This window comes from Amblyomma maculatum, chromosome 1 (assembly GCF_055883805.1).
Source record: "Amblyomma maculatum isolate TAMU_Amacu chromosome 1, ASM5588380v1, whole genome shotgun sequence".
NCBI lineage: Eukaryota > Metazoa > Arthropoda > Arachnida > Ixodida > Ixodidae > Amblyomma > Amblyomma maculatum.
In genome coordinates this window covers 470,943,983-470,969,322 of record NC_139344.1, presented here as the reverse complement: position 1 = coordinate 470,969,322, position 25,340 = coordinate 470,943,983, and the positions used below count along the sequence as shown (strand labels likewise).

Below are 25,340 nucleotides of genomic sequence, written 5' to 3'. Positions count from 1 at the left end.
CTTACAGTCTCGATCATTATCGCCTTTTTTATGATCCGACGCTGCGGTCTCCGCGGCTCGTCCGATCACAATAAGCTCCATAGAATGGGTTTCTTTGAAAGTGGGTCGTATTAAGCTGGGTACACGTGCGCTGGTGTCAACGGGCTGAAGAAGGTTCGTATCTGGAGCCGACGGCACCTTACCTCTTACCATTTGTTGAGTTTCCTGTCTGATGGCGAATATGTTCTGTTTGTGAATATAAGAGATATAATTTTTGGACATACCTTATATTTTTCCTTTTCCATTTTGAAGCCGTGGTTATGCTTCTTCGGGCACTGCAAGCTCTGCACAAGGTCATTATAGTAGCCCTGTGTGTATTACGCTGGTATGTTCCTTATCAAAGGAGCCACTTTAGCAGCTTCCTTGTTCGTGCATTGCGGATAATAATTGCTTGGTGCACGTTGGTTTGGCTGCCAGCAATGAGTGCCATTACTTCAATGACTGCGCCAGAGGACAGGATTGTTGCATTGCAGTTAGCGGCATGGCGGTTACTGTTCTACTAAAACATTACTATTCCACCTAGAGGAAGGAAAAAAAAACCTAATCGTGATCCTTGATGTGCCAAAGATGACGCGCTGACATTACTGCAGGAAAAAAAATATAGTGGAGAGGAACTCATATGCGCGTCGAATGGCTGAGAAGGCGGCTGAAAACAATGTTTCTTTCACAAACTATCCGAGACGACTTAATACCAACCTCAAGATGTTGTTATTCACGCAGGGGAAGTGCGATACCGAGCATCGAGTGTATGTGACGTCGGTTATGCACAGAATTTGTGCAGGCCAGTTCCACTGCCTGGGGACTGAATGCAGCACCCAATTGCCTGATTATCCAGGGTTCAAAGGGTTCAAATCAACCGGGCCCTCCGTTCTCAAATGTCTTCCCGGGAGCCGGAAAATGTGGCGGATTTCTAGCTTCGGTCCGAAAAATAGTCTGTCTTCCTGATTTTTTATGATTAAAGTTAGAGCTTATCTATACCAACTATTAATGCTTCAAAAGCTGCTCATCGCATCATACGGTTAAGCCCACAGTCAGCCTCATATTTCGCCAGTCAAAGTACAAAACATTGTACAGTTCCATATAGAGAAAAACAAATCCAAAGTGATTGTAGCTGGTTCTAACTGGTTTCAGATGGTTTCAGGTGGTCTCAGCTGGCACTCAACAGGCATTAACTGGTTACAGATGCCTACCAATTGAAAGTCGGCCGGCCCCATCATCAACATCATCAGCCTGATTATACCCACTGCAGGGCGAAGGCCTATTACATATTTCTCCACTTAACCCGGTTCAGTGCTAGCTGCATCCACTTGACCCCTGCGAACTTCTTAATCTCATCCGCCCACCTAACTTTCTGCCGCCCCCTGTTACGCTTTCCTTCCCTTGGAATCCAGTTTGTTACCCTCAGCGACCATCGGTTATCCTCTCTTCCCACTACATGTCCTGCCCATGTCAATTTCTTCTTAATTTCTACTAGAATGTCGGTAACTTGAGTTATTTCTCTGACCCACTCTGCACGCTTTCTATCTCTCAATGATACCCCTACCATTTTCCGTTCCATAGCCCTCTGGGTTGTCCTCAATTTAAGTAGAACTCTCTTGGTTAGCCTCCAGGTTTCAGCCCCATAGGTGAGTACAGGTAAGATGCAACTGTTGTATACTTTCCTCTTGAGCGATACCGGTAAGCTGCTGGTCATAATCTGCGAGTGCTTGCCAAATGCACTCCATCCCAATCTTATTCTTCTTGTTATTTCCTTTTCATGGTCCGGATCTTCGGTTACTACCTGTCCTAAGTAGACATATTCGCCTACTACTTCCAGTATTTCGCTACCTAATGTAAACTGCTGTTCCTTCCCGAGGCTGTTGAACATTACCTTAGTCTTCTGCATATTGATTTTCAAGCCTACCTTTCTACTTTTCCTGTCTAGGTCATCAATCATTATTTGCAGTTCATCCCCCGAGTAGCTTAGCAAGGCAATATCATCAGCAAATCGCAGATTACTGAGGTATTCTCCATCTACCCTTATCCCTAACTGCTCCCATTCCAAGTCTCTGAATACTTCCTCTAAACAAGCTGTGAATAGTACTGGGGAGATTGTGTCTCCTTGCCTAACACCTTTCTTTATCGGAATTTTGTTACTTTCTTTATGCAGAACTATGGTTTCTGTGCAGCCACTATATATATCTGCCAGAACTTTCACGTACGGCTCGTCTACCCCCTGATTTCGCAATGCCTGGATCACCGCCGAGGTTTCAACTGAGTCAAATGCTTTTTCGTAATCAATGAATGCTATGTATAAGGGCTGGTTATATTCCGAGCATTTTTCTATCACCTGATTGATGGTATGGATATGATCGATAGTAGAGTACCGTTTCCGAAACCCTGCTTGATCTTTTGCTTGATTGCAGTCTAAGGTTGTCCTGATTCTATTAGAGATTACCTTACTAAATACCTTATACGTAACAGACAGCAAGCTGATTGGTCTGTAATTTTTAAGGCCCTTAGAGTCCCCTTTCTTGTGAATGAGGATAATGTTTGCATTCTTCCATGGTTCTGGTACCGTCGATGACACCAGGCACTGCGTATACAGGGTAGCCAGTTTTTCTAGCACGATATCCCCTCCGTCCTTCAGCAAGTCTGTAGTTATGTGATCCTCTCCAGCTGATTTCCGCCTTTTCATAGTTTCTTGTGCTTTCTTGACCTTGTCCTTCGTCACTGGTGGGACGTCTGACTGTTTTTCCCTACCGCCAATCTCATTACGGTCCTGACTACTTTGGCTACTGTAGAGATCTGTATAGAACTCCTCGACTACTTTGACTATTTTTTCCATATTAGTGATGACGTTGCCCGCCTTGTCCCTTATCGCATATATCTGGTTTTTGCCTATGCCCAATTTCTTCTTTACCGCTTTAAGGCTTCCCCCGTTCTTTACAGCATGCTCAATTTTCTCCATGTTATACTTCCTTATATCGGCCACCTTGCGCTTGTTGATTAGCTTTGATATCTCGGCCAGTTCTATCTGGTCTGTTGGATTGGAAGCTTTCATACTCTGGCGTTTCTTAATCAAATCTTTCGTCTCCTTAGACAGCTTACCGGTATCCTCTCTAACTATCCTACCGCCTACTTCTACCGCGCACTCAGTAATGATATCTCTGAAATTATTGTTCCTTGCCTCTAGGGTAATGTCGCCATCCTCAGTTAGAGCTGAAAACCTATTCTGTAGCGAGATCCTGAACTCTTCTGCCCTCCCCCTCACCGCTAATTCGTTGATGGGTTTCTTTCTTACTAACCTGTTGCGTTCCTTCTTCAGATTTAGGCTAATTCGGGACCTCACCATCCTGTGGTCACTACATCCCGGCCCCAGCTCAACTGGCCTTAACTGGTTCCAGATGCCTACCAGTTGTAAGTCAGCAGGTGTTGTCAAGTGGAATCAACTGGTATAGCCGGCTTCAATTTGGAGTCAGTGCATACCAGTTGGTAAACCATCTGACCTTTGAAATTATTGCTGTTGAGATCAGTTGGGTAACATTATTCGTACCGGAAGCAGTGAAGGCTGTGATAAAAGCAATAAATTATTAGATACAGATTATGATGGCTCATAGGCGACCGCCGCCTCAGCATTTGTCTCTAAGGTGAGTGAAGACGAGATATTCTCAGGCGGGTTAACGTTAAAGATCTCATCAAAAGCCTTTCAAGCCGAAGGCCCGAAAATGATTATAGAAATGTAAATACATTTATTGTCTTGTTTAAGGGTGCAGTGAAAAATAGAGACATGTTATATGATTACATGCGACTACGCTTAGGCGGAAAGGGTGAAAGCCACTTTACAGGACAATTTTCATTAACTGCATCGTCATTGCTGTCGGTACTGTTTTGGTTTGTTTTGTGGGGTTTAACGTCATAAAGCAACCCAGGCTATGAGGGACGCCTAGTAGAGGGCTCTAAAAACTTTCAAACACCTGGGGTTCTTTAAAGCGCACTGACATCGCACAACATTCGGGTGCCTTGCTTCACTCCTTCGAAAAGCGGCCGCTGCAGCCAGTCTTCGATCTTTTATCATTGGGCACAGTAGTCGAGCGCCCTAACCACTGCACCATCGCAAAGGAGCTATCATTGGCACTGTCATTACTCTCGCTATTGTCGTCGGCACCATTATCACTAACAGCAGCGTCATTTTTATCGATATTATCATCCTTACGCTAGACACGTAGAATTACGATCTCCATCTGTTTTGCAAATGTGGACAATCTGTATAAATGTGAGCTATATTATGTAAAAAAGATGACCTGGCGCCAGCGCGCCGGCACGAGACGCGAGCACCTGCTGTTTGAGCCAGCGCCTACCTTGCAAGCGTCTACCTGCAGGCGCCTACCTTGACCTATCCCTAGCAAACGAGCTCGCTTTACTCTAAGCTCGTTATAATCTTGGTGGAGGTGAGGGATAAGAAGCTGGGTCTGTTGAGTCGGCGTGAGCATATTGTCAACAGAGCTGGCGAAGATACCTACTGAAGATGGATCAGCAGAAGTAGCAGTAAGCGCAGCAACCGGTATATGGCAAGGGTTATCATCGCAGTTGTCACATTCCAGCATCGAGGCAAAACGTTGGGCGTTTCCCAGACACTTGCCATAAAGAAAAGAGAACGGGCAGTTGAATGGATCGATGACGGCCATTGCACTGCAGCCAGAACGGCAAACGGCAAGGGTAGACAGTAGCGACTCGTGAAGCCGTCGGAAGGCGTGAAGATGACAGATCCGTCGGAAAGAGAATCGGAGATAAAACAGACAGAAGAAGGACAAAACATGGCGGGATTGAAACATCAGTCACAGTGAGTTTGGCGCAGGTAGTAGCGGTGTCGGTCTTCGTGGCAGCACAGAGGGGAAACAGCGCTAATTCAGCACAAGTGCAGTCAATAAAGGCCTGATGTTGGGATAGAAAGTCACAGTCCAAGATGTCGTCGTGAGAGCATGATGAAAGGACAATGAATTGAATGATGTAGAGAGCGTCCTGAATACGAAATCTCGCTGTACAGGCGACCGCAGGCGTAGATGAGCTGGGAATCGGCGGCACGAAGCGAAACACAGTATAGCGGCGTCGTCCCTTTGCGCATCTGGCGGCACAATGTTTTGCTTAGCACGGACACAGCAGCACCGGTGTCAACAAGGGCAAAAACATCGATACCCTCCACGGAAACATTTATGAAATTCGGCGGCTAACAACGAGGGCTTAGATCTTCCGTCGAAAACGCAGTTCATTGCCTCCGGAACTGCGATCACTAGTTTTCCTGCGGCAGGGTTGAACGAAGGGGCGTGGAAGACACCGAGCGGCAACACGGAGATGGAGAGCGGCGGCGAACAGATGGATGGTATTCGAGGTCGATGGGCTCGGAAGCCGGGTTCTGATAAAATGCCGTGGAGTGTCGTAAGCGTATCGGTGGCTGGCTTCGTCAAAAGAGATCATGACGCGGCGGTGGCAGTGACGCACCACGTGTCCAGCGATACCACAGGCGTAGCAAATCGGCAAGTTGTCTAGTGTTCGCCATGGTTGGAAACGTTGGGGGCGCGGCCGAACAACAGGAACTGGAATCACTAGATGGAGAGATCGAAAAGAAGAAAACACTGGTGGAGGCTGTCGGGCTATTTCAGCGTAAGTAAGCGGTGTTGCAACGGGAGGCGCTGGAACTGCAGGTATTGCAACGGGAGGCGGGTGACAAACAGACGGCATGGCCTCGGACACTTGCTCCCGGATCAGATGTTGAAGTGTCCGTGCCAGATTTGATGGTGGGTTCAGAACAGAGGGAAGCAGCGACAGCTGCTGGGCGACCTCTTCACGGACAAACTGCTGAATCCGGAGTATGAGAGAGCTGTTGACTTCGCTCGTTACGTCGATGTTATTAGGAGTCGCGCCCTGTGTTGAGGGCAGCCGAGTCAATACTCGCTCTCGGCGCAGTTCGTTATAACTCTGGCAGAGATTTATGATCTAGCTGACAGAGGTGGGGCCTTTGGATGCAAGCATGTGAAAGCCCTCTTCCTCAGTGCCCTTAAGCACATGCTTGATGAGCTGAGTCTCTCTCATTGACGCACTGACGCGCTTGCATAGGTCGAGGACGTCTTCGATATAACTGGTGAAGCTTTCGCCGAGCTTTTGGGCGCGAGAGCAAAAAAGCATGTTTAGCCTGTTAAAGGTTTAACTTCGTATCAGTTCAGTAGCGAAGTGTTTTTTCTACCAGCGTCTACAACTTTATTCGCCCCACATTGTGACAACGTTTGAAGTAATAAACATTATCTACTCTACTGGATTCAGCATATAGAACATATCGCAGTTTCTCTACAAACACTGCCTTAGCAGAGCTTCAATTCGTCTTGCTAGATGAATCCACAAAACTATTAGATGGGTAGCGTTTTTGCGGTAAGCGTTTGCGAACAGCTTATATGAACAAAACTCATCTCTACTTAGTCTATTCTCAAATATAGCCCCTCTCCCTGCGCTGTCGAATTAGCGAATAAAATAACCTCTCGAGGAATATATTTTTCATGAATTCACGTCCTGATTTTTGAGAGAGGATGTTATGTGTCCTGTGAGTTCCTGAAATCCTCACTTTGATGTTAGTCTGTCCGTGCACGCTGCAGTAAAATATATGCTTATACCATTTTCATAAACAGTGTGTACATTGTTCGGCTGAATATCGAGTGTGTTCTCGGTAGGAAATTCTAAAACGCGTCGAAACTGAAATATGACAACATGGGGTGAGGTATGGGAGTTGATAGCAACAAGGTCCCTCTTAATTTTTTAACCGGGCCCTCATCTCTGTTAATCCGGCCCTGACTGAATGTTCATGTGCTCATAGAAAGTAGGGCCACCTGAGAGTGGAACAAACGCCTCGGCTGCCCTCACCACACAAGCGGGCTTCTCGCTCTTCTCGATTAGTCAGCGGTGTACTTATCATTTTTGATATTTAAACACAAACGAGAAAATGCGGAATGGGATGATTTTTTGGTGCCTTGGTGGCCATACTGAATCTTAATACCCAGAAATGTGGCGCAACAAACACAAACACATGCGAAGAGACACAACACGCGCGCACACTACCAACTGTAATATGGATCTGAACACACACTTCCTCTTCACCACTCCTCTTCTTCTACACCCAAGTACATCTTCTCACCCTCCCCTTCTTTGCCAAGGAGATAGTAGCACTTTCTTTCCCGCAGAACATCTCCTTGACAAAGAAGAGGATGATGAGAAGATGCACTTGGGTGTAGAAGAAGAGGAGTGGTAAAGAGGAAGCGTGTGTTCAAATCCATATTACAGTTGGTAGTGTGCGCGTGTGTTGTCTCTCTTCGCGTGTGTTTGTGTTTATTGCGCCACATTTCTGGGTATTGTGTAGCACCAACTAGCCCCTCAGCTGTTATTTTGAGATACTGAATCGTCAACGGCAAGACAACTCTGTGCACTTAGCCGATAGCTGCTCAACAGAACAAAAAAGTTAGCAAAGTATAGCTCCACTTAAAGCAATTAAGACATGTGAAAGCAGTATCTGGCATAGTTTTCCGTTATAGCTCTTTTACTGAAACCATGGCACAGAGTTTCGAAAGGTGTTTAATATATTTTGTTTATTCGGTATTTAGAGAAACAAAACGCACAGCATGTCGCCTTGGTGGACACCTGCACTTACAATTACGAAAAGATTTCAATACATGTTGCGAACTAACCTGCAACCTGACTAGCAGATGTAGGCTAAGTTGAAAGCGAATTGTGTCAAACCGCCTTGAGCGCTACACAAATAACGGCTGCGCAGCAGTTTCTATACAAATTCAGGTTGTAAATTTGTTGCCACTTCCTGTTCCCAGTTTCTGTGCATGACATGCATGAGGCAAGTAAGGCTTCCGACTCAAAATAGAACGGTAGTGAAGCTTGGCGGAGTTGTCTGCATTGCACTGAAGCTCGCCTAACATCTTCCTTCCACCGCAAAGGATAATTGCGATTGATTTTCGAGTATCATATGACTGACCATATTGAATCTGCTTATATCGGACCAAGCAAATTTAATTTTAATCGTTTTTATAAAGCTACGCCTACCTCACGGAAGGAAGAGCCCGCCTACCAAAAGCAGAATAGAACGATTACAAAAGTCTGGTGAGTCATTTGACTCCAGCACTTCTTTGAAACACTGTATCTATGAAGCCGTGCAATTTTTAAGCCAGTTAGTGGCATGCTGGTTGGGCAGTAAGAGTCGATTTATTCACATAATTCAATCTTGTATGTATTTGATTTCTACCTCACCCTTGGTGCCGCCAGATGTGTTGGAGTGCTCGCTGCATTCGACAAGTAGTTCAACTTGAGGACCAGTGTATTGTCTCTTTTCGCTAGTCCTCAGTGGGGTGAACTGATCTCACTACTTGTATGTGTTATGTACGCTGGCAGCGTGACAGTTAGGCTGTATGGAAACTCGGTCTACCCTGACGTTTCCAAATACATTTTTATTTTCGATTAGTTTTATACTTTGGCTGATACTCCGGACAATAGCGTCCCTGTATCGGGAAAGTGAACTAGCAGGACGCAGCACGCAGACGTTTCGGAAACACGAAAAATATTGAAACTACTTTAAGTTTGCCTCGAGGGGCATACTAAAATGCACTGCGCAGGTCACACAAGGAGATGCAGAGACACCACTAACTTCGTACCTAAATGCTTAGACCGCCAAGAGGTACGCCTTTTCGCGGATTTTACGTTTCACAAACTTCTGGAGCTATCTGTGCATGAATATACTTTAAATTCTGATGTTCGAGCCCGTCGATTGCCACAACGTTAATTGATAACTCGAAGGAGGACGAAGTGTGTTCGTGGACACACTTCGTGCGCCGCCGAAAGGTTAGCATACACGTTCTGAATTTCACTGCCCACGAGGCGTTCGTAAACCACGCCGGGACACGGCCAAACACGACAAGCTCAAACACTTCAGAGGAAAATTATGTGCAGCTCCTAGGTTAGCTTGCAGCCGATCCATAAATAGCATAGAAAAACATTCACTACGCAGGGAATGGTATGTGACGTGCACTTGCATACCACTTCTCTGCCTTTGTTTTAAACGAATTCCTGTCTGGCGTCTTCAAAGTAACATTGCGCATTATGTATAACTGGGTTAGTGAGTGTTAGTGAAATAACCTCACCGCTGGTACACGATGTGACTGTGCTACGGCGCATGTGCACGGCAGCACAATCCTCTCGCGAGCAGCCACCCTTCACTTCATCGCGCCACGCATGCAGGCAATGAACTTTGTACAAACGTACAGGAACCCGGGTTTTGTTATGGTTTCGATCACATCTTTTTCTAATCGCTTCTTACCGTTGCGGGTAATCTTGGCTGTTTTAATCATAGTTTTTACTTTATTAGCTTGCATTTATTGGATTATTATTTTATCGCGCACGAGGGGATTTTTACCCTATAAATTTATAGCGCAAAAATGCCAACCATACACAGACAGAGCGACCACGCTCAACAAAAACGGTTTCGAGCGATTGCGTTGTGTGTCGTTACTCTGCCAGTCTGTGGTGTTTTGCGCTATGACTTTAATGTGTATGGTTCTTGTGGAACATTTAAGACGGTAAATCTCCTTCCAATGGGTACATGTTTCTGCCAACAAGTAAACAATTCTATTCGACTAGTGTTGCCATAGCAACAGAGGAATCTTGAAGATATAACAAGTGTAATGCGCTTTAGGCAAAAATTAAGTGTCCCCGTGAAAAGCATACGCCGCATTCTCGGTATCTCGTTTCGTGTAGAGAAGTGTAGGCTGTGAAAATGCCCATCGTAACATTCACCCTTTGCCTTTTAGCCTTGTGAAAAAAATAAAGCCTGCACACATGTCGTCTCGGCTACCTCCATTTCGGGTCGAATTTGATATCTAGCTGCGCACCGACAAACGAGCGGTCGCACCTGGTAATTTTGGGCAGTGTAACTTGGTTGCCAGCTCTCAAGGATGCGCGGAAGGAGTCTGCCCCTCGGGTCTCGACAGCCAGGATGGGCACGTCCGCCCAGCCGACGTCCTCCATGCCCTGAGAGAGGCCACACACCAGCCCGCCGCCGCCCACAGAGGCCACTACGGCGGCAGGCACCACGCTTCTTAAGTCATCCTTCATCTCCGGCACCATGGTCGAGTTTCCCGTCCTGACGCCCTCGGGGAGCAATCATGAAGATTCGGGACGTTACAGCAAAGCACGAGCACGGCTTGTGGTGCTGTACACTGCAGCAAGTGCCTTAGAAACACAGTGGCTCCCGCTAGAGATGTTAACACAAGTATTTATTAGGACTCGGAAGCTCTGTTCTTCGCGACTACGTCCACCAATCTTCCGATGCAAGCTTTTTACCATAAATCTAAGATTGCGGCTTCCTTGCTGCAATCCATCAAAGACATGCCGTGCCACAAACCACATGCAGATATTATCGTCTGGTAGCGAACTTAAAGAAAGAAGCAATGGTATATAAAACCAAACACGTTAAGCCGTTCTTGAATGAAAGTCTCTCTGTTACTCTTTTGATGCTGTGATATCACGCTGTCATACATGTCCTCACTTCTGAAAGAACCGTTTGGTTTTTTCGCGTATCTAGGTACACTAAAACATTTTTCATTGACATTAATTTACATCAACATGCTGTGCGTAAACAATAGGTGATTTAATGAGAGGTAACTTTGAGGAGTCATAACCCGCCGTTTACTTCAGCATTACGGTATGTGCAGCAATGGGTGCTTACCATATCATCGGGTTGTCAAAAGGATGGCAGTAGTAGCCACCTGAAATGCATTGGAAGGAGAGCATGACGTAAGCACGAGAAGACGCCATTAATTATTGTCACTGTCAGTATGCACAGACAAAGGCTTTTAAACCATATGTCAGCAAAAGTGGTCTCATACGCCCATCAGCTGTCTGCAGCCACCTGCTACGTTCCTTGAATAGATTTCGTTACCCTAAGCCTCAAATGAGTCAGGAGATCCGACCTGAGTAGCGGATTATTTTCGGAGAGTTCACAATCATACAAGTGTCATCAAGAGCGAGCGAAATTCGCCGCCTTTGGTAATTGGCGCTCCGATCGAACCACCTGTGCAATGGCATGCGGTGATGCGGGTGCACGATGCGGGCGCTCCTCTTCCTTGCATAGGTTTTGACGAGCGGTGGATGACGGGCTTATTCCGCAATTGAAAATTATTTTGAATAAGGTCACAAACAAAGGTAAGGTGCCGGGTCTGTGGGTTTCACTCGCGATAAACATTTTGTGGTGCGGTGGAAGTTGCTTGCGAAGTCTATTTATACTACTTAACATAGAAAGACGGGCTAGCTGGTCTTGATAAGTAGAGTGCATATTTCCTCAGCGCAAAATTAAAGACAGGACTAAAAGAGGGTCCTAAAAGAGTCCTGTCTTTAATTTTGCTCTAAACAAATATGCACTCTGTTTTTACTACGTTAGGTTCGGAACTTTAGGTACTTCCTTCGTTATGTCGGAATTGGAATTAATCGAAGCCCGCGTGCTTCATGATTTCAACCAACGCCGACCGAAATAATTTTTTTTTCTCAAAGGGGTATCGCCATCTATCGGCATTAGCCCAAAATGAAAGCACTGCCAAGTTTAAGGGAATTATATTGACATAAAGGTGGCGCTGCTAGTATCACTGTTTCGAAAACTGTTTGTTTTTATTCATTGTAAACAACAGAGAAAACACCCACTTAAACACTATTTATAGCAAAAATGGCCACGAAACATCACATCCGTGACAAATATGAGTCGTCAAGCCAGCTGCCTAATCAAAGAACTTTTTGGACTTCTCTGTAGCGCACCAACACCTTTTGTCTAAAACTACACATACCTCAGTGTCTCTGTGAATTACGGTCTCCGAAAAACGCAAACGGCCCACACATCTCCAACTGTGTCCACGCCATCCGTAATTCGTTCAATTCAATTCAATTTTATTACCTGCATTACTATACATGCATTTGTAGGCCAGTTCTAAAGAAGAACGGCTTACTGCCCTGCGGTTGCTTTTGTGTCGTGAAAATTGAGAGACGTGTAACGCTAGGAGACCGGAAGCGTGTACACTGAGTCAATGAAAAATACTAATTGATGACGTCCCACTCAAAATCAAGAAGAAATGGTCCTGCCCAGCACATGTAATGTTCAGGCATGACAACGGATGGCCGCTGAAGAGACCAAAGTGGATTCCGATGGAAGGCAAGCAAATTGGATTAACTATAGTGATTGGAAGAAGCTCTATAGTAAGTATACAGCGACCGATGACGAATGTTTCGAACTAGACTTGTATTATGTTCCCTTAATTAATGCTTCCTTAAATCCCCATGCTGTATTCCGCATCACAGGACGGGTACATCTGTCGCCGAAGAACGTTTTGACCCTACGGAGAACACGGATAAACACAACATTATACTTAGCACGGCACTCAGAAGTGGTCACATCTGTCTTTTTGAGGAATTAAAGGATAACACCGCGTGTGTGAGCAAAGCAAAAAGCGCGAGCACGGTAAGAGACGGCATCATCATCATCATCATCTTCGGCAGCAGCAGCCGGATTATACCCACTGCAAAGCCCTTTCCCATATTTCTCGAATTCACGTAGTCCTGTGTTAGCTGCGTCCACTTGACCACTGCAAATTTCTTAAACTCATCCGCCCCCCTAACTTTTTGCCTCTCCTTGCTACACTTTCCTTCCCTTGGAATCCAGTTTGTTATCCTAAGCGACCATCGGTCATACTTTCTTCGCTCTACGTGTCCTGCCCATACCCATTTCTTCTTCTTGATTTTCACTAGAATGTCATTAGCTAGAGGTATTTCTCTGTCACACGCTGTACGCTTCCTATATATCAACGTTACGCCTGTAGTATTTTTCGTTCCTCGTGACAATAGAACCCTATTCGTTAGTCTCCCCCTTTCAGCCATATTGTTAAATGCAGCTAAAATGCAACTGTTGTATACTTTCCTCTTGAGGGATACCAGTAAGCTTCTAGCCATAACCTGCGAATGCTTTTCATATTCTCTCCATCCAGTCATATTCTCCTAGCTATTACCCTTTAATTCTCAGGATTTGCGGTTAGTACCTTTCCTAGGCAGACATATTCGCCAACCACTTCCAATGTTTCGCTGCCTACTGTAAACTGCTGTTTTTTCCTAACGTATTGAAATAGCCAAAACCACAAACACAAGAAGAGAGTTACACGATATCAGCGATGTCCCGTGCACTTCTTGTGTTTCTGTGTCTGCCGTTGGTTCAGGTTCAGTATGTTATCACCATCATCAGCCTGACAATACCCACTGCAGGGCGAAGCCCTCTCCCATATTTTTCCAGTTAGCCCGGTTATGTGCTAGCTCCATCCACATGACCCCAGCGAACTGCTTAACCTCATCCGCCCACCTGGCTTTCTGCCGGCCCCTGCTGATCTTTCCTTCCCTTGGAATCCAGTTTGTTACACTAAGCGACCATCGGTTATCCTCGTTTCGCACTACATGTCATGCCCGTGCCCATATTTTGTTTCTTGATTTCCACTAGAATTTAAGTAACTTGAGTTATTTCTCTGACGCACTCTGCACGCTTCCCATCTCTTAATGTTACCGCTACTATTTTTCGTTGTCCTCAACTTAAGTAGAACCCTCTTGGTTAGCGTCCACGTTTCAGTCCCATAGGTGAGTACAGGTAAGATGCAGCTGTTGTATAATTTCGTCTTGAACGATGCCGGTAAGCTGCTAGTCATAATCTGCGACTGCTAGCCAAATGCGCTCTATCTCAATCTTATTATTTTTGTTATTCCCTTTTCATGGTCCGGATCTGCGGTTACTATCTGTCCTAAGTAGGCATATTCGCCTACTAATTCCAGTGCTTCGCTACCTAACGTAAACTTACCTTACTCTTCAGCACATTGATTTCCAAGCGTACATTTCAACTTTTCCTGTCTAGGTCCCAAATCATTATTTGCAGTTCATCTCCTGAGGTACTTAGCAAGGCAATGTCATCAGCAAATCGCAGATTACCGAGGTATTCTCCATCCACCCTTATGCCTAACTGCTCCCATTCCAAGTCTCTGAATACTTCCTCTAAGCAAGCTGTGAATAGTACTGGGGAGATCGCGTCTCCTTGCTTAACACCTTTCTTTATGGGAATTTTGTTACTTTCTTTACGCTGGTAGCTGTGCAGCCACTATATATATATATATATATATATATATATATATATATATATATATATATATATATTCCAGCACTTTCACGTACGGCTCGTCTACCCCCTGATTTCGTAATGCCTGCATCACCGCCGAGGTTTCTACTTAGTCAAATGCTTTTTCGTAATCAATAAATGCTGTGTATAATGACTGGTTATATTCCGCGGATTTTTCTATCACTTGGTTGATGGTATGAATATAATCGATAGTAGAGTACCGTTTCCGAAAACCAACCTGCTTGATCCTTTGCTTGATTTCAGTCTAAGGTTGTCTTGATTTTATTAGTGATCACCTTAGTAAATACCTTATACGTAACAGACAGTAAGCTGATTGGTCTGTAATTTTTAAGGTCCTTAGAGTCCCCTTTCTTGTGAATGAGGATAATGTTTGCATTCTTCCATGCTTCCGGTACCGTCGATGACACCAGGCACTGCGTATACAGGGTGGCCAGGTTTTCTAACACGATATCCCCTCCGTCCTTTAACAAACCTGTAGTAATCCGATCCTCTCCAAGTGCTTTCGCCCTTTTCATAGTTTCTATAGCTTTCTTAACCTCGCCCTTGGTAACTGGTGGAACGTCTGACTGTTGGTCCCAACAGCCAATCTCATTAAGGTCCTGACTACTTTAGCTACAGTAGAGATCAGTATAGAACGCCTCAGCTTCTTTGACTATATTGTCCATATTCGTAATGATGCTGCACCTTAGCGTATATATCTGATTTTTGCCTATGCCCAATTTCTTCTTCACCGCTTTAAGGCTTCCCCCGCTCTTTACAGCATGCTCAATTTTTTCCATGTTATACTTCCTTATATCTGCGACTTTGCGCTTATTGATTAGCTTTGATATTTTTGCCAATACTATCCGGTCTGTTGGATTAGAAGCTTTCATACTATGGCGCTTCTTAACCAAATCTTTCGTCCCCTTAGACAGCTTACCGGTATCCTTTCTTACTATCCTACCACCTATTTCTACAACGCACTCAGTAATGATATTGTTACGGACGATAAGGAAGAAGAAGCGGGCAGTGGCGCGGGCAGGAGCGCTCACGCTAGGCCCGCAAACATTCATTAAACGTCATCTACCATCGTCATCGGTCATGTTCTGTCTCCTGTCTTCATCGGCTTGCCGCTTCGTAACAATATCTCTGAAATTATTGTTTATTGTTTTTAGGGTAATGTCGTCATCCTCGGTTAGAGCTGAATATCTATTCTGTAACGAGATCCTGTACTTTTCTGGCCTCCCCCTCACCACTAAGTCGTTGATGGACTTCTTGCTTACTAATCTGTTGCTTTCCTTCTTCAGATTTAGACTAATTCGGGACCTCACCATCATGTCGTCACTGCGTCTCACTTTCCCGATTACCTCTACATCTTGATTAAGGGAGGGGGTTGAACACATTATGAAGTCGATTTCATTTTTAGTCTCTCCGTTAGGACTTTTCCATGTCCATTTCCGGGTCTTCCGTTTGCTAACGAAGGTGTCCATGATTCGTAAGTTATTGTGCTCTGCAAACTCAACTAGTAACTCCCTCCTGCTATTCCTAGAAGCAATGCCATAGTTACCTACTGCCTGGTCTCCTGCCTGCTTTTTCCCTACGTTGGCACTGAAGTCGCCCATTAGTACAGCATACTGCGTCTTTACTTTTCGCATTGCCGATTCTACATCTTCGTAGAAGCTTTCAACTGCCTGGTCATCATAACTACATGTAGGTGCATAGGCCTGTACAACCTTCAGTTTATACCGCTTATTAAGCCTATAATTACAATGCCTGCCACCCTCTCATTAATACTATAAAATTCATCATTATTACCCGCTATATACTTAGTGACAAGGAAACCTACGCCTAGTTCTCGCCTCTCTGGTAAACCTCGATAACACAGTACATGCCCATCCTTTAGTACAGTGTATGCCTAATTCGGCCTCCTAGCCTGACTAAGCCCTATGACATCCCATTTCATACCCTCTAGTTACTCTAACAGCGCTGCTAAACTAGCTTCACTAGCTAGGGTTCTAGCGTTAAACGTTACCAAAATCAGTTTCCAATGGCGGCCTGTCCAGCGGAGCCAGGAATTCTTAGCACCCCCTGCTGCGTCACAGTTCTGACCGCCGCCGTGGTCAGTCACCCTGTACGATTCTTGTAAAAAAAAGGGGGGATGAGAATGGTAATGTTTTATCGCAACCTGCCTTTCTAAAGTTGGTAATAGCTACCCTTTATGCCTTCTTAATATTTAGCTTGATGCTATTCCTCCGCGCGAGACACATATCGGCGGTATGCGCAGGGGAAGTGGTTTGCCGTACCTTCTTTGGATACGATCTCGCGTGCCCGCTCGTCGGCGTCGTCCCAGGAGTTGCCATGCACTTCGACGCGGGCTCCTTCGAGCTTGAGCTTGTCGACCATGCGGTGCGGCACGTTCTTCGAGATGACCACCACGGACTCCATGCCCAGCTGGCGAGCGCCGTACGCCACCGCCATACCGGCGTTGCCGCCCGAGGCGATGACCACCTTCGAGGCACCTTTGCGCCTCGCCTGCGCGCGGCGATCACAAGCATCACGGTGTTGTATGATCCATAAATATGCTATTGGCGGGTCACGGTCGAACGCTTAGACACAAATGCGCCGGAGTGTTTGGATAAAACCTCGGAAAGTTATGCTACCGTTGAAAGTCGGGCTAGTTGGTCAGACTACATGATGCACCACGCAGCAGAGTAGGCGACGAAACACAGGAGAGGCACACAATACACACATACACATAAACAAGGACACTGCTGCACTGACAACTGATTAAATTGAACACCAACATCATCTTCCGTCTCCACTTCTAAGGACACACACCCCTTCTTGTTTGACGGTTTTCCAAATGATCTAAAAGGTATTTCTCTTTCTTCGACAGGAGAACAGAAGACATGCTAACGCAGTCTTCACCAGCTGAAGATATCTCCCAAGCTTTCGAAACCTCTCTCGTTAATCTGTCCTTCTCAAAACTGCTACTTTATAAGTTCTGTTGGAGACATTCCTTTTTCACGAATAGTGCAATCCTTGCAGTGTATCACAAGGTTATGCTGTATGACACCCCTTGCGCGATACTTATCGTCTATGCGACAGCTCATCGATGAATAACTGTTTTTATAGCATAAATAGTTGGAAAGGTTGACACGACATATAGCAGACGGCAAAAATGAAAGCGCCCATATTGCAGCTGTAGGCCTAATATTTGAGCACAGCATTCGAACGCTGAGCATTCGAGCGCCGTCCTTGTCGTCTCGCTTCGTCCTTGTCTCTTTGCGCTGTTATATATTTGTTCCAACGTACCAACACGCCCAATTTAACACCTTAAAAAAACCATGTTGTGCCATCACGTTGCCATGGTCTAGCTCGTTTTGTTTCTTTTCTTCATGCGGCCGCACTTGAAGGGCAACTGCAGAAAGCACTACACGGCTGAAAGACTGAGGCCTCAAGGCACCGGTGGCTTGTTCGGTAGGTCTGCCTAAGCCCGGTTCACACTGCGGAATCATTCGGTCAACTCTGTCTGGACAGCGTGTTAGAAAATATCAGCTGCCTTGTCACACCATTTCAACCGGAAGCACGTTTTTGTCGCCCGGGTACATAGAACGGAAACTTCTGCGGGAACCCCTGGCGAACTCCTTGTTACACCGAAAAAACAATTTCGGCGACGTTCCTCTGCTGCCTCTCTAGCGTAGCTGAAGGCGACTCCGGTGCACGAAAGACGAGAGGAGCCACGATGGCTCCACCACAACGAGGGTTTATTTGCGCACAAGAACTGGCCAGAGATAACAAGGGAACCACGGCGGCTCCACCACAGCTGATATCAATTGCGGTCCCCTGCCCGATTGCATTTAAGACGTCGTAACGCGGGAGACAACAAAACAATAAAGGGGGGATTTTTCATGTCGTGTTTGCGGGCACGAAATCTATTAAAAACACTCAATCATGACTAAGAGCATGCTGGGGGATGTGTCGTCACCGGGATTTTCACTCGACCAGCGAACAAGCCAAACACTGGAGGCGGGCGCTGTTCACATTTAGTTTTCGTTGCCCGAGTCTCTCATACTCAGGTAAAGCCCCGGTAACCTGCCTTGTTTCTCAGCTGCTTGTGCAGTGCGAGAAGTTGATTAGGAACAAGTACCTTGGAAAACAAGTTCCGCTTGATGCGTGGACTTGTTTTGTTCATTCCGCTGTTGTTTTATCGCAGTGTGAACCGGTCTTTACGAGGACAAGCCTCGAAGTAACGCAATTCAGGGTGTACCGAAAAAGCTACGCCACAGGACATTGAGAGGTCTTCAGTGATGACTGCCTTTAAACGCAAGGGCAATGTGGCATATTTTAGAAACTCCACGATTGTTCTCTTTTGACTCATTGGAACGCTTGGTAATGGCCAACACCTTCGCTTTGTCTATGCTAGCCTTGCTAGGCCTTCTTTTCCCTTGACAATCTCCATCGCACCACGAAGGGCTCATCCCCACCAATACACGCCTTACATAGCGCATACTACAATGTCTCCTCCTCGCCCTCCGAAGAAGCTAACTCCTCTGAGAATAATTTTTCTCAGGACTCCTTGCAAGGGCTGGCACATAGGGAATGGACAGTTCTCTGCACGCGCTGGGGCTCCTGGTGTAGGCCGGCAGATGAAGAGGCAAGGTAGAGAGATGGCTTGTATGCGCTGTGGCAGCGCCGACGGCTGTGCCGCGGTGAAAAAAATGCATCCCGAAGTGCATGAATGACGCAGTCTTCTACGTGTTAAGAGTTGCTCACTAGGCGAGGGTCGCAGCAACTGTCGAAGAGCTCACCAGGCAGCTCCCACTTGACCAACAGGTCTCGCCTGATCTGAAAGGGGACGGTGTTTACGTCGAGGAAGGTATCGATTTTAACGAACAAGGCTAGAGACGCCTCAGGGCGGTAGAGTGGAAGGCGCAGAGATTCAGAAATTGCTGACATTTGCAGACACTTGTGGTATTGTGGTAGAGCCATAACCTCTAGCGTTGGTGGCTTGGAGGCGGTGACGGTGGGTGTTGATATTCACTCAACTGCAAGGCGTGGTAGCTCCGAATAGCGTGTTAGTTGCGCTTAGGAGCTGCACGGGTCCTAAATCCTAGATGACTACTGTAAACGCCTAACGTTTAGTAACACGAGTGTGGAGCGAAGGAAAAGGACGCCTTACACATATGAAAGCAGATCCGAATTGTCGAATCGTGGCATCGCGTGCCATGGACGACGCATACTTTATTTTTTCTTCATGCGGTCGCTCTTAAGGCGCGGAATGTGGACAACGCTACACCATGAATGCTCGCTTGAATGTCAGGCGATAGCATATAGAATTCGTTAGGTGTAAAAATGTCGCCGTCGCTAGAACCCCGAAATTAGAAAACGTGTACAAAATATTAGCTGCGATTTCGTATCAAAGTTGTGCAGCGACCTGCAGCGCTCAGGTTTGCGCCATACCATTTCGCTTCCTATCAAGCATCCAGCTCATAGGGTGTTTAAAACGTCGACATATGAATTCCAATTGCATATCGTTCATCGTTACGTTTGTGAGTCTTAATGTACCAAGATGATTCAGGCTACGGAGACGCTGTATTGAAGGGCTGAAAAAATTTCCACCACCTGGGGTTCTGCAACATGCACTGGCATCGCACAGCACACTGACGCCTATCTGTTTCGCCTCTAACGAAAAGCGGCTGCCACTGCCTGGATGCCTTAACGAATTGTTGTTCTTGCCACTGTAGGAAAAGTGCACGGGCCAGCTACTGGCCCTGTAGCTGGCCCACTTTCGCTGCCTGTTGTGGCTGTAGAAAGAAGGAAAAGAAAATGTATGGGCCTGCTACTGGCTCTGTAGCTGAGCCACCTCCGCTGCGTGATTGATTTATTTATAGAAAAGGAAAGGCGTGGTAACTGTCTCACTTGTTTTCTGTGGACACCGCAACCGCGCCGTAAGGGAAGGGAGGAAGGAAGATGGAGTGAAAGTGGAAAGAGAGAAAGAGGAGCCGTAGTGGAGGGCTACGGAGTAATTTCGACCACCTGGGAATCTTTAACATGCGCTGACATCGCACAGCACACGGACGCCTCTTCGCTTCGCCTCCCTCGAAACGCAGCCGCCGAGGTCTGGTTCGAACCCAGGGCACTCCGGCACAGTATTCGGGCGTCTTACCACTGCACCACCCCGGCGGGGCCTCGCTCTGATTTATTTTTAGGAAGGGAAAGGCGCGGTAACTGTCTCACTTGATTTCTGTGGACACCGCAACCGCGCCGTAAGGGAAGGGAGGAAGATGGGAGTGAAAGTGGATAGAGAGAAAGAGGAGCCGTAGTGGAGGGCTACGGAGTATTTTCGACCACCTGGGGATTTTTAACGTGCGCTGACATCGCACAGCACACGACGCCTCTTCGTTTCGCCTCCATCGAAACGCCGCCACCGAGGCCGGGTTCGAACCCAGGGTACTCCGGAACAGTATTCGGGCGTCTTAACACTGCGCCACCCCGGCGGGGCCTCGCTCGTGCGGACAGAAGAGGGAAAGTAGAGAAGAAACAAAAAGAAGAGGGATCGAAATACGCGCGCCTCAACAGCCGTCGTCCACCGCCTAATCGGTGGCGGATGCAATGACGGCCTACAACAGATAAACATTCTTTGGCAGGCTAGCCTCCGCCGCAAGCGGCTGTGACCTGTCCCAGCCCCATCAGGGCCAGGAACAGCCACCCGTTCCGCCCCCCCTTCCCTGCCCCGTCCGGACAGAGGAGAAAATAGAGAAGAAAGTTAAAGAGCGAGAGAGAAAGATACGCGTCGCAACAGCCATCGTCCGCCACCGAAGCGGTGGCGGGTGCAATGAGGGCCTACAACAAATACAGCCGCCGGTAAAAGGAAGCCTCCGCCGCAAGAGGCTGCCTGTAAAATTGAAAGTTGAAAATTGTTCATTTAAGCGTGGGTGCACAGCGAGAAGCCAGACAGATGGTGTACCTTCCTTTCCGAATCTCCAAAAATGTTTTAGGAATCTTAACACTTTGCTAACCCCAGTGCCAGACTTTGCTAAAAATGAGTGGAATGAGAGGACAGTGTTTAGTGCTACCGCGTCTACCCTCGAGGCGAAAATTGATCATCCGCCTAATTTTGCGTTGGGGTGCCTGAAGATTTACGAAGGTAACGTAAATACCGAAACAACAATTTGGTTGCGTAAGTGGTCACTTAGCGGAAGACCCCGCCGTGGTTAAGCCGCTCTGCTGCTATACCCAAGGATGCTGTATGGAATCCCCGCAGCGGCGGCCGCTTTTCGTTGGCGGCAAAAAAAGGCACCCATATGGTGCGGGGTGTCAGTGTATGTTAAACAACCCTAGGTGGTGAAAATTTCCGGATCCCTCCATTACGACGTCTCATAGTTTTGGCACATTAGACACTCTAAAACCGAACTCAGCGGAATAGCTCGTGCACTTCCCTCTTGTAACGCAGAAAGAGCATTCGTTACCTCTCATGAGAGAACACCAGAGCACAATACGCGACATGATTCTCATAAGCTGTTCAGGACTCAACTTAGTCTAACAAATCAAAGGTTGAATGTTAGTGCACATGTCCATTCTTTGTCTGGCCTTGGCTTTGAAGCGCTGAATTCTTCATGGTGCCAAACAATGATGCTCAAACGTCTTACCTTGAAAAATTTCGAAGTCGCCGTAATGTTTTTACAATTAGTTATTTCCAACCCCTTGCAAAGCCTACTTAAAGACGCTGCTCACAAACGTCTTAGGTCCATGCTGATTTAGTAAACACAACAAATAACAGCTGCTCCACAAATTTTGAACTAGAAGTAATATTCTACTTTTTTCGCCCGCTGCTTAGTCTGCCCCATTCAGAAGCTGTTAAAATCTAAGCGAAACTAACATGCCTATAACCTGGCTACTCTCAAAATTACTAAGGACAATTCATATCTCTACTTGCTTCACCTGTCTTTGACACTCGTCCTTGTTTTTAGAGCGCAGATGGTATGTGCCCTTTCGTCGGGCGAACCAAGTGGGCGTTGCCGCTGCCGGTGTTAGCAAGCGGAAGAGAGTTTAGAGGAAGCTCGATAGAGCTCTGCGCCACTCGGTCGTCAGACACCCGAGACAGAGTGCGGCTTCTCACCGATCTTCGTTTCAACCAAAGGCGCTCGCTCGCTCTCTCTCTCTGGCTTCTTGCGGCCGCTCTTTCCTTTCGAGTACAGGTGTGCACGGGCTCGGACCACTCTCAAGGCCTCTACCCCAGTCTCCGGCCGAGAACAGAGCAGGGTATATGGCCTCTGGCAGGCCGGACCGAGCCGAGCCGGACACATCAATCCCGAGTGCACGCAACTTTTGGGAAAGTACTAATATGGCTTTAGTTCGATAGATGTCTCGGCGGCACAAAATTAACTCTTTTCCTGCGTCTGCCGAGCTCTACAGCAAAAGTTTTTACCCGACTCCGATCCCCTGTTCACCACCGCACGCCCCCACCGTCTGACATCTCATTATCAGTTTAAAGACTCGCGTCATGCTGTGCTCTCGCGTCTCTGTTGTGGCTCGCTCGTGGCATCGACATAGCCTCGATGAAAGCGGGGCATAACACCTATAGTCAAAGCATCCGCATTGCTTAAGTTTCCCGTAATTGCTCAACCCAGACAGTACAGTTGCGACGTGCCTTGCAGGCACCCTTAAAGGCACACGGTAAGCTAAACAAGCTGACCGAGTACTGGATCACAGAATTAACATTTTGCTCTTTGAGCCGGCACGCTTCAGAGAAGCAAGAAAGCTGTGCACGCAAAACTTGATCTTATTACGCCAGCCAGAAATTAGAGCAGCACAAAACAACTTCAGCGATGCTAGATTCACATCAGAATCCAGGTCGGTTCGGGCCTTAAGTCGTAACCCAAGGCCGGGCCGGACTAGGCTAAGATCTTTTTAGTGCCGAACCGGGCTGGGCTTGGGTATGCAGCGTAGCGCCGCGGCCTGGCTCGGGCTCGAAATGTCGGCCTGTGCACAACTCTACTCCCGAGTTCCTATCACCTTGTAAGAAACTTTGAAGCCGAGAGCTAAAAACGCGATAGTTAGTCCACGTCGACCACACCACTCACTATGTCTCCTTTCAGGTAGAAACTCTCTGTGAAAGTAAAATAGTACAAAACAGTCTCAGCCACTCATCCAGTTATTTGTGAATAATTAGTGGCACAACCTAGGAAAGGTGTCTGCGACTGCTGCTAAACGAGCTGTACGAGCAGAAGCTAAAGAGCTAAGTTCAGCGGACAACTTTCTTGAAATCTAACCATGAATTTATAGCCTGGAAGCCAAACCTGTCGAAATTTGTCGAATTGAAAGGCTTACAAATGAGTGTGGCGCGTATGGCAAATGGCAGGCACTTATCGGCACAAAACTGCGCTGCCTCGGCATAGAATCCATGGGCAAATAACTGCTGCGCAAGGACTGGATACGTACGTCCTGACAGAGGACACCCATGCCTCTGATCTTGAAGGAGCCAGATGGCTGGACGTTGTCCATCTTGATGTAGACCCGCTGGCCATAGACGGCCGACAGGGGCAAGCTCTCCAGCAGCGGCGTGCGGACGTGCAGCGGCCGGGACGCTGCCTCCTCGGCCATCGCGAGGCCGTGGTGTGAAGAGCTATCCGCAGCTGGGCGCTTCAGGAGTCATGCCCCGAGCGGAAACTTCCTCCGGTCAGCCGTGTGGTTGGTTCTTCTTCTTCTTAACCTCGGTGTATATGTTGGTTCTACGGTGACGCCATGACATCAGTTACTTCTTCCTTCAAATAGTGTGGCGCACATAAAACTAATTTCTGGGCTAGTGGTGCATTACTCATAAAAGGAAAGATTCACAGCGCTATCAAATAGATACTCACAAATAGACATACAGGGTAGGCGCTGACTCCAACTTGTTTCCAACTGGCATACATATGTTGCCGACGGTGCGGGAGCATTTGTTTTCTGAAGACGAAGTTTCTATGTGGTGTTGTTTCGAAACTGAAGTTGGACTCAGCGCCGGTCCTGTGTGTCTATTTGTGAGTGTCTAATTAACAACTTGCAGAGTAGTGAGCGCCATCTACAGTATATCGCCACAGGCTTGCGGCGCATTGCGTGCGAGAGTTTTCGTTTGGAAAACGCGCTTGCGCGGAGCGTCGTCAGCAGCGCTTTCTTTTGGCTTCAGACCCCGTATGCGACAGTGCACGTCGTTGATATGCTTCCTTCGAGTTCAAAAACATCCAACCTTTTGACCGCTGCTCTTTTGGGAAGAACCTTTTTCAAGGCTTGTGCGACTGCCATCTGTTCGAAGGCAAAATGATTGAGGAAGACTGCGTGCCTTGTGCATTTTCGCGAAAAGGTTGGACGAGAGACTTCTCACTGTGCGCCATTACAAACGCCAGCGTGTGGCTCCATCTGAACTTTGCTGCACCAACTGTACGTCAGGCGCAGCATTGCTGGTCACTGAAAGAAGGATGTATAAAGAACGTGGTGCTAAACTTCGATACTACTGACGCGGAACTCGTCTTGTGCGGGCGACATGTGCCCCTTCTATGAAAGTCGGTGTGTAGGTCGTGTCATCATGGTTCCTCAGGGGTACTGGGGACATCGACGGAGCCTACTGCGAATGTGTTGCAGGGTAGGAATTTTTTTGTTTACTTCTCAGCTTTCGAAGATGCGATATGAACGAGCAGAACCGCTGTCGCAGTTAAATGTATATCCAGGTCATGCGAAGCTCAGTCGCCTTACCGCGCGATATTCCCGTTACCATGACGGTACGTCTCGTAACTGGGTGCAAGCAGACCTCTGTCTGAACCGTTGCTCACAACACATTTTCCGAGCTATGGCTTGACGAAGCTGTGCTTCATTCCTGCATTGCGGTTGCCATATGCGCCAGCTAGTTCATTGCGCAGCTGTTCTTGACCTGCGAGAAGGTTGACTTTTATACCTTTACAAAATTAGTGGCCCTTAGAGCGGTTTAGTCAGCTGTTACAGAGGGCCTGAAATAGAGAACTAATGTAGCGTCTCTTAGCTCCCCCCCCCTTCCCAGCGCTGTTTCCGTTTCTTAGGCTGCAGTGTTGAACGCAATCGTATTTTATAAATAGACTCG

General features: G+C 47.0%; 1 protein-coding gene across 1 annotated transcript in view; it reads right to left on the bottom strand.

Moving 5' to 3' along the window:
- LOC146209951 (L-serine dehydratase/L-threonine deaminase-like) overlaps positions 1-23,854 on the bottom strand; it is a 61,637-nt gene extending 37,783 nt beyond the window's left edge. The window contains exons 1-4 of the mRNA XM_084581530.1: positions 23,693-23,854; positions 16,552-16,780; positions 10,787-10,826; positions 9,971-10,201 (exon numbers count right to left, since the gene is read on the bottom strand). Of these exons, the coding sequence (XP_084437656.1) occupies positions 9,971-10,201; positions 10,787-10,826; positions 16,552-16,780; positions 23,693-23,854 (662 nt within the window). The remainder of the gene's footprint in view (positions 1-9,970; positions 10,202-10,786; positions 10,827-16,551; positions 16,781-23,692) is intronic.
- Between the last annotated feature and the right edge of the window lie 1,486 nt (positions 23,855-25,340).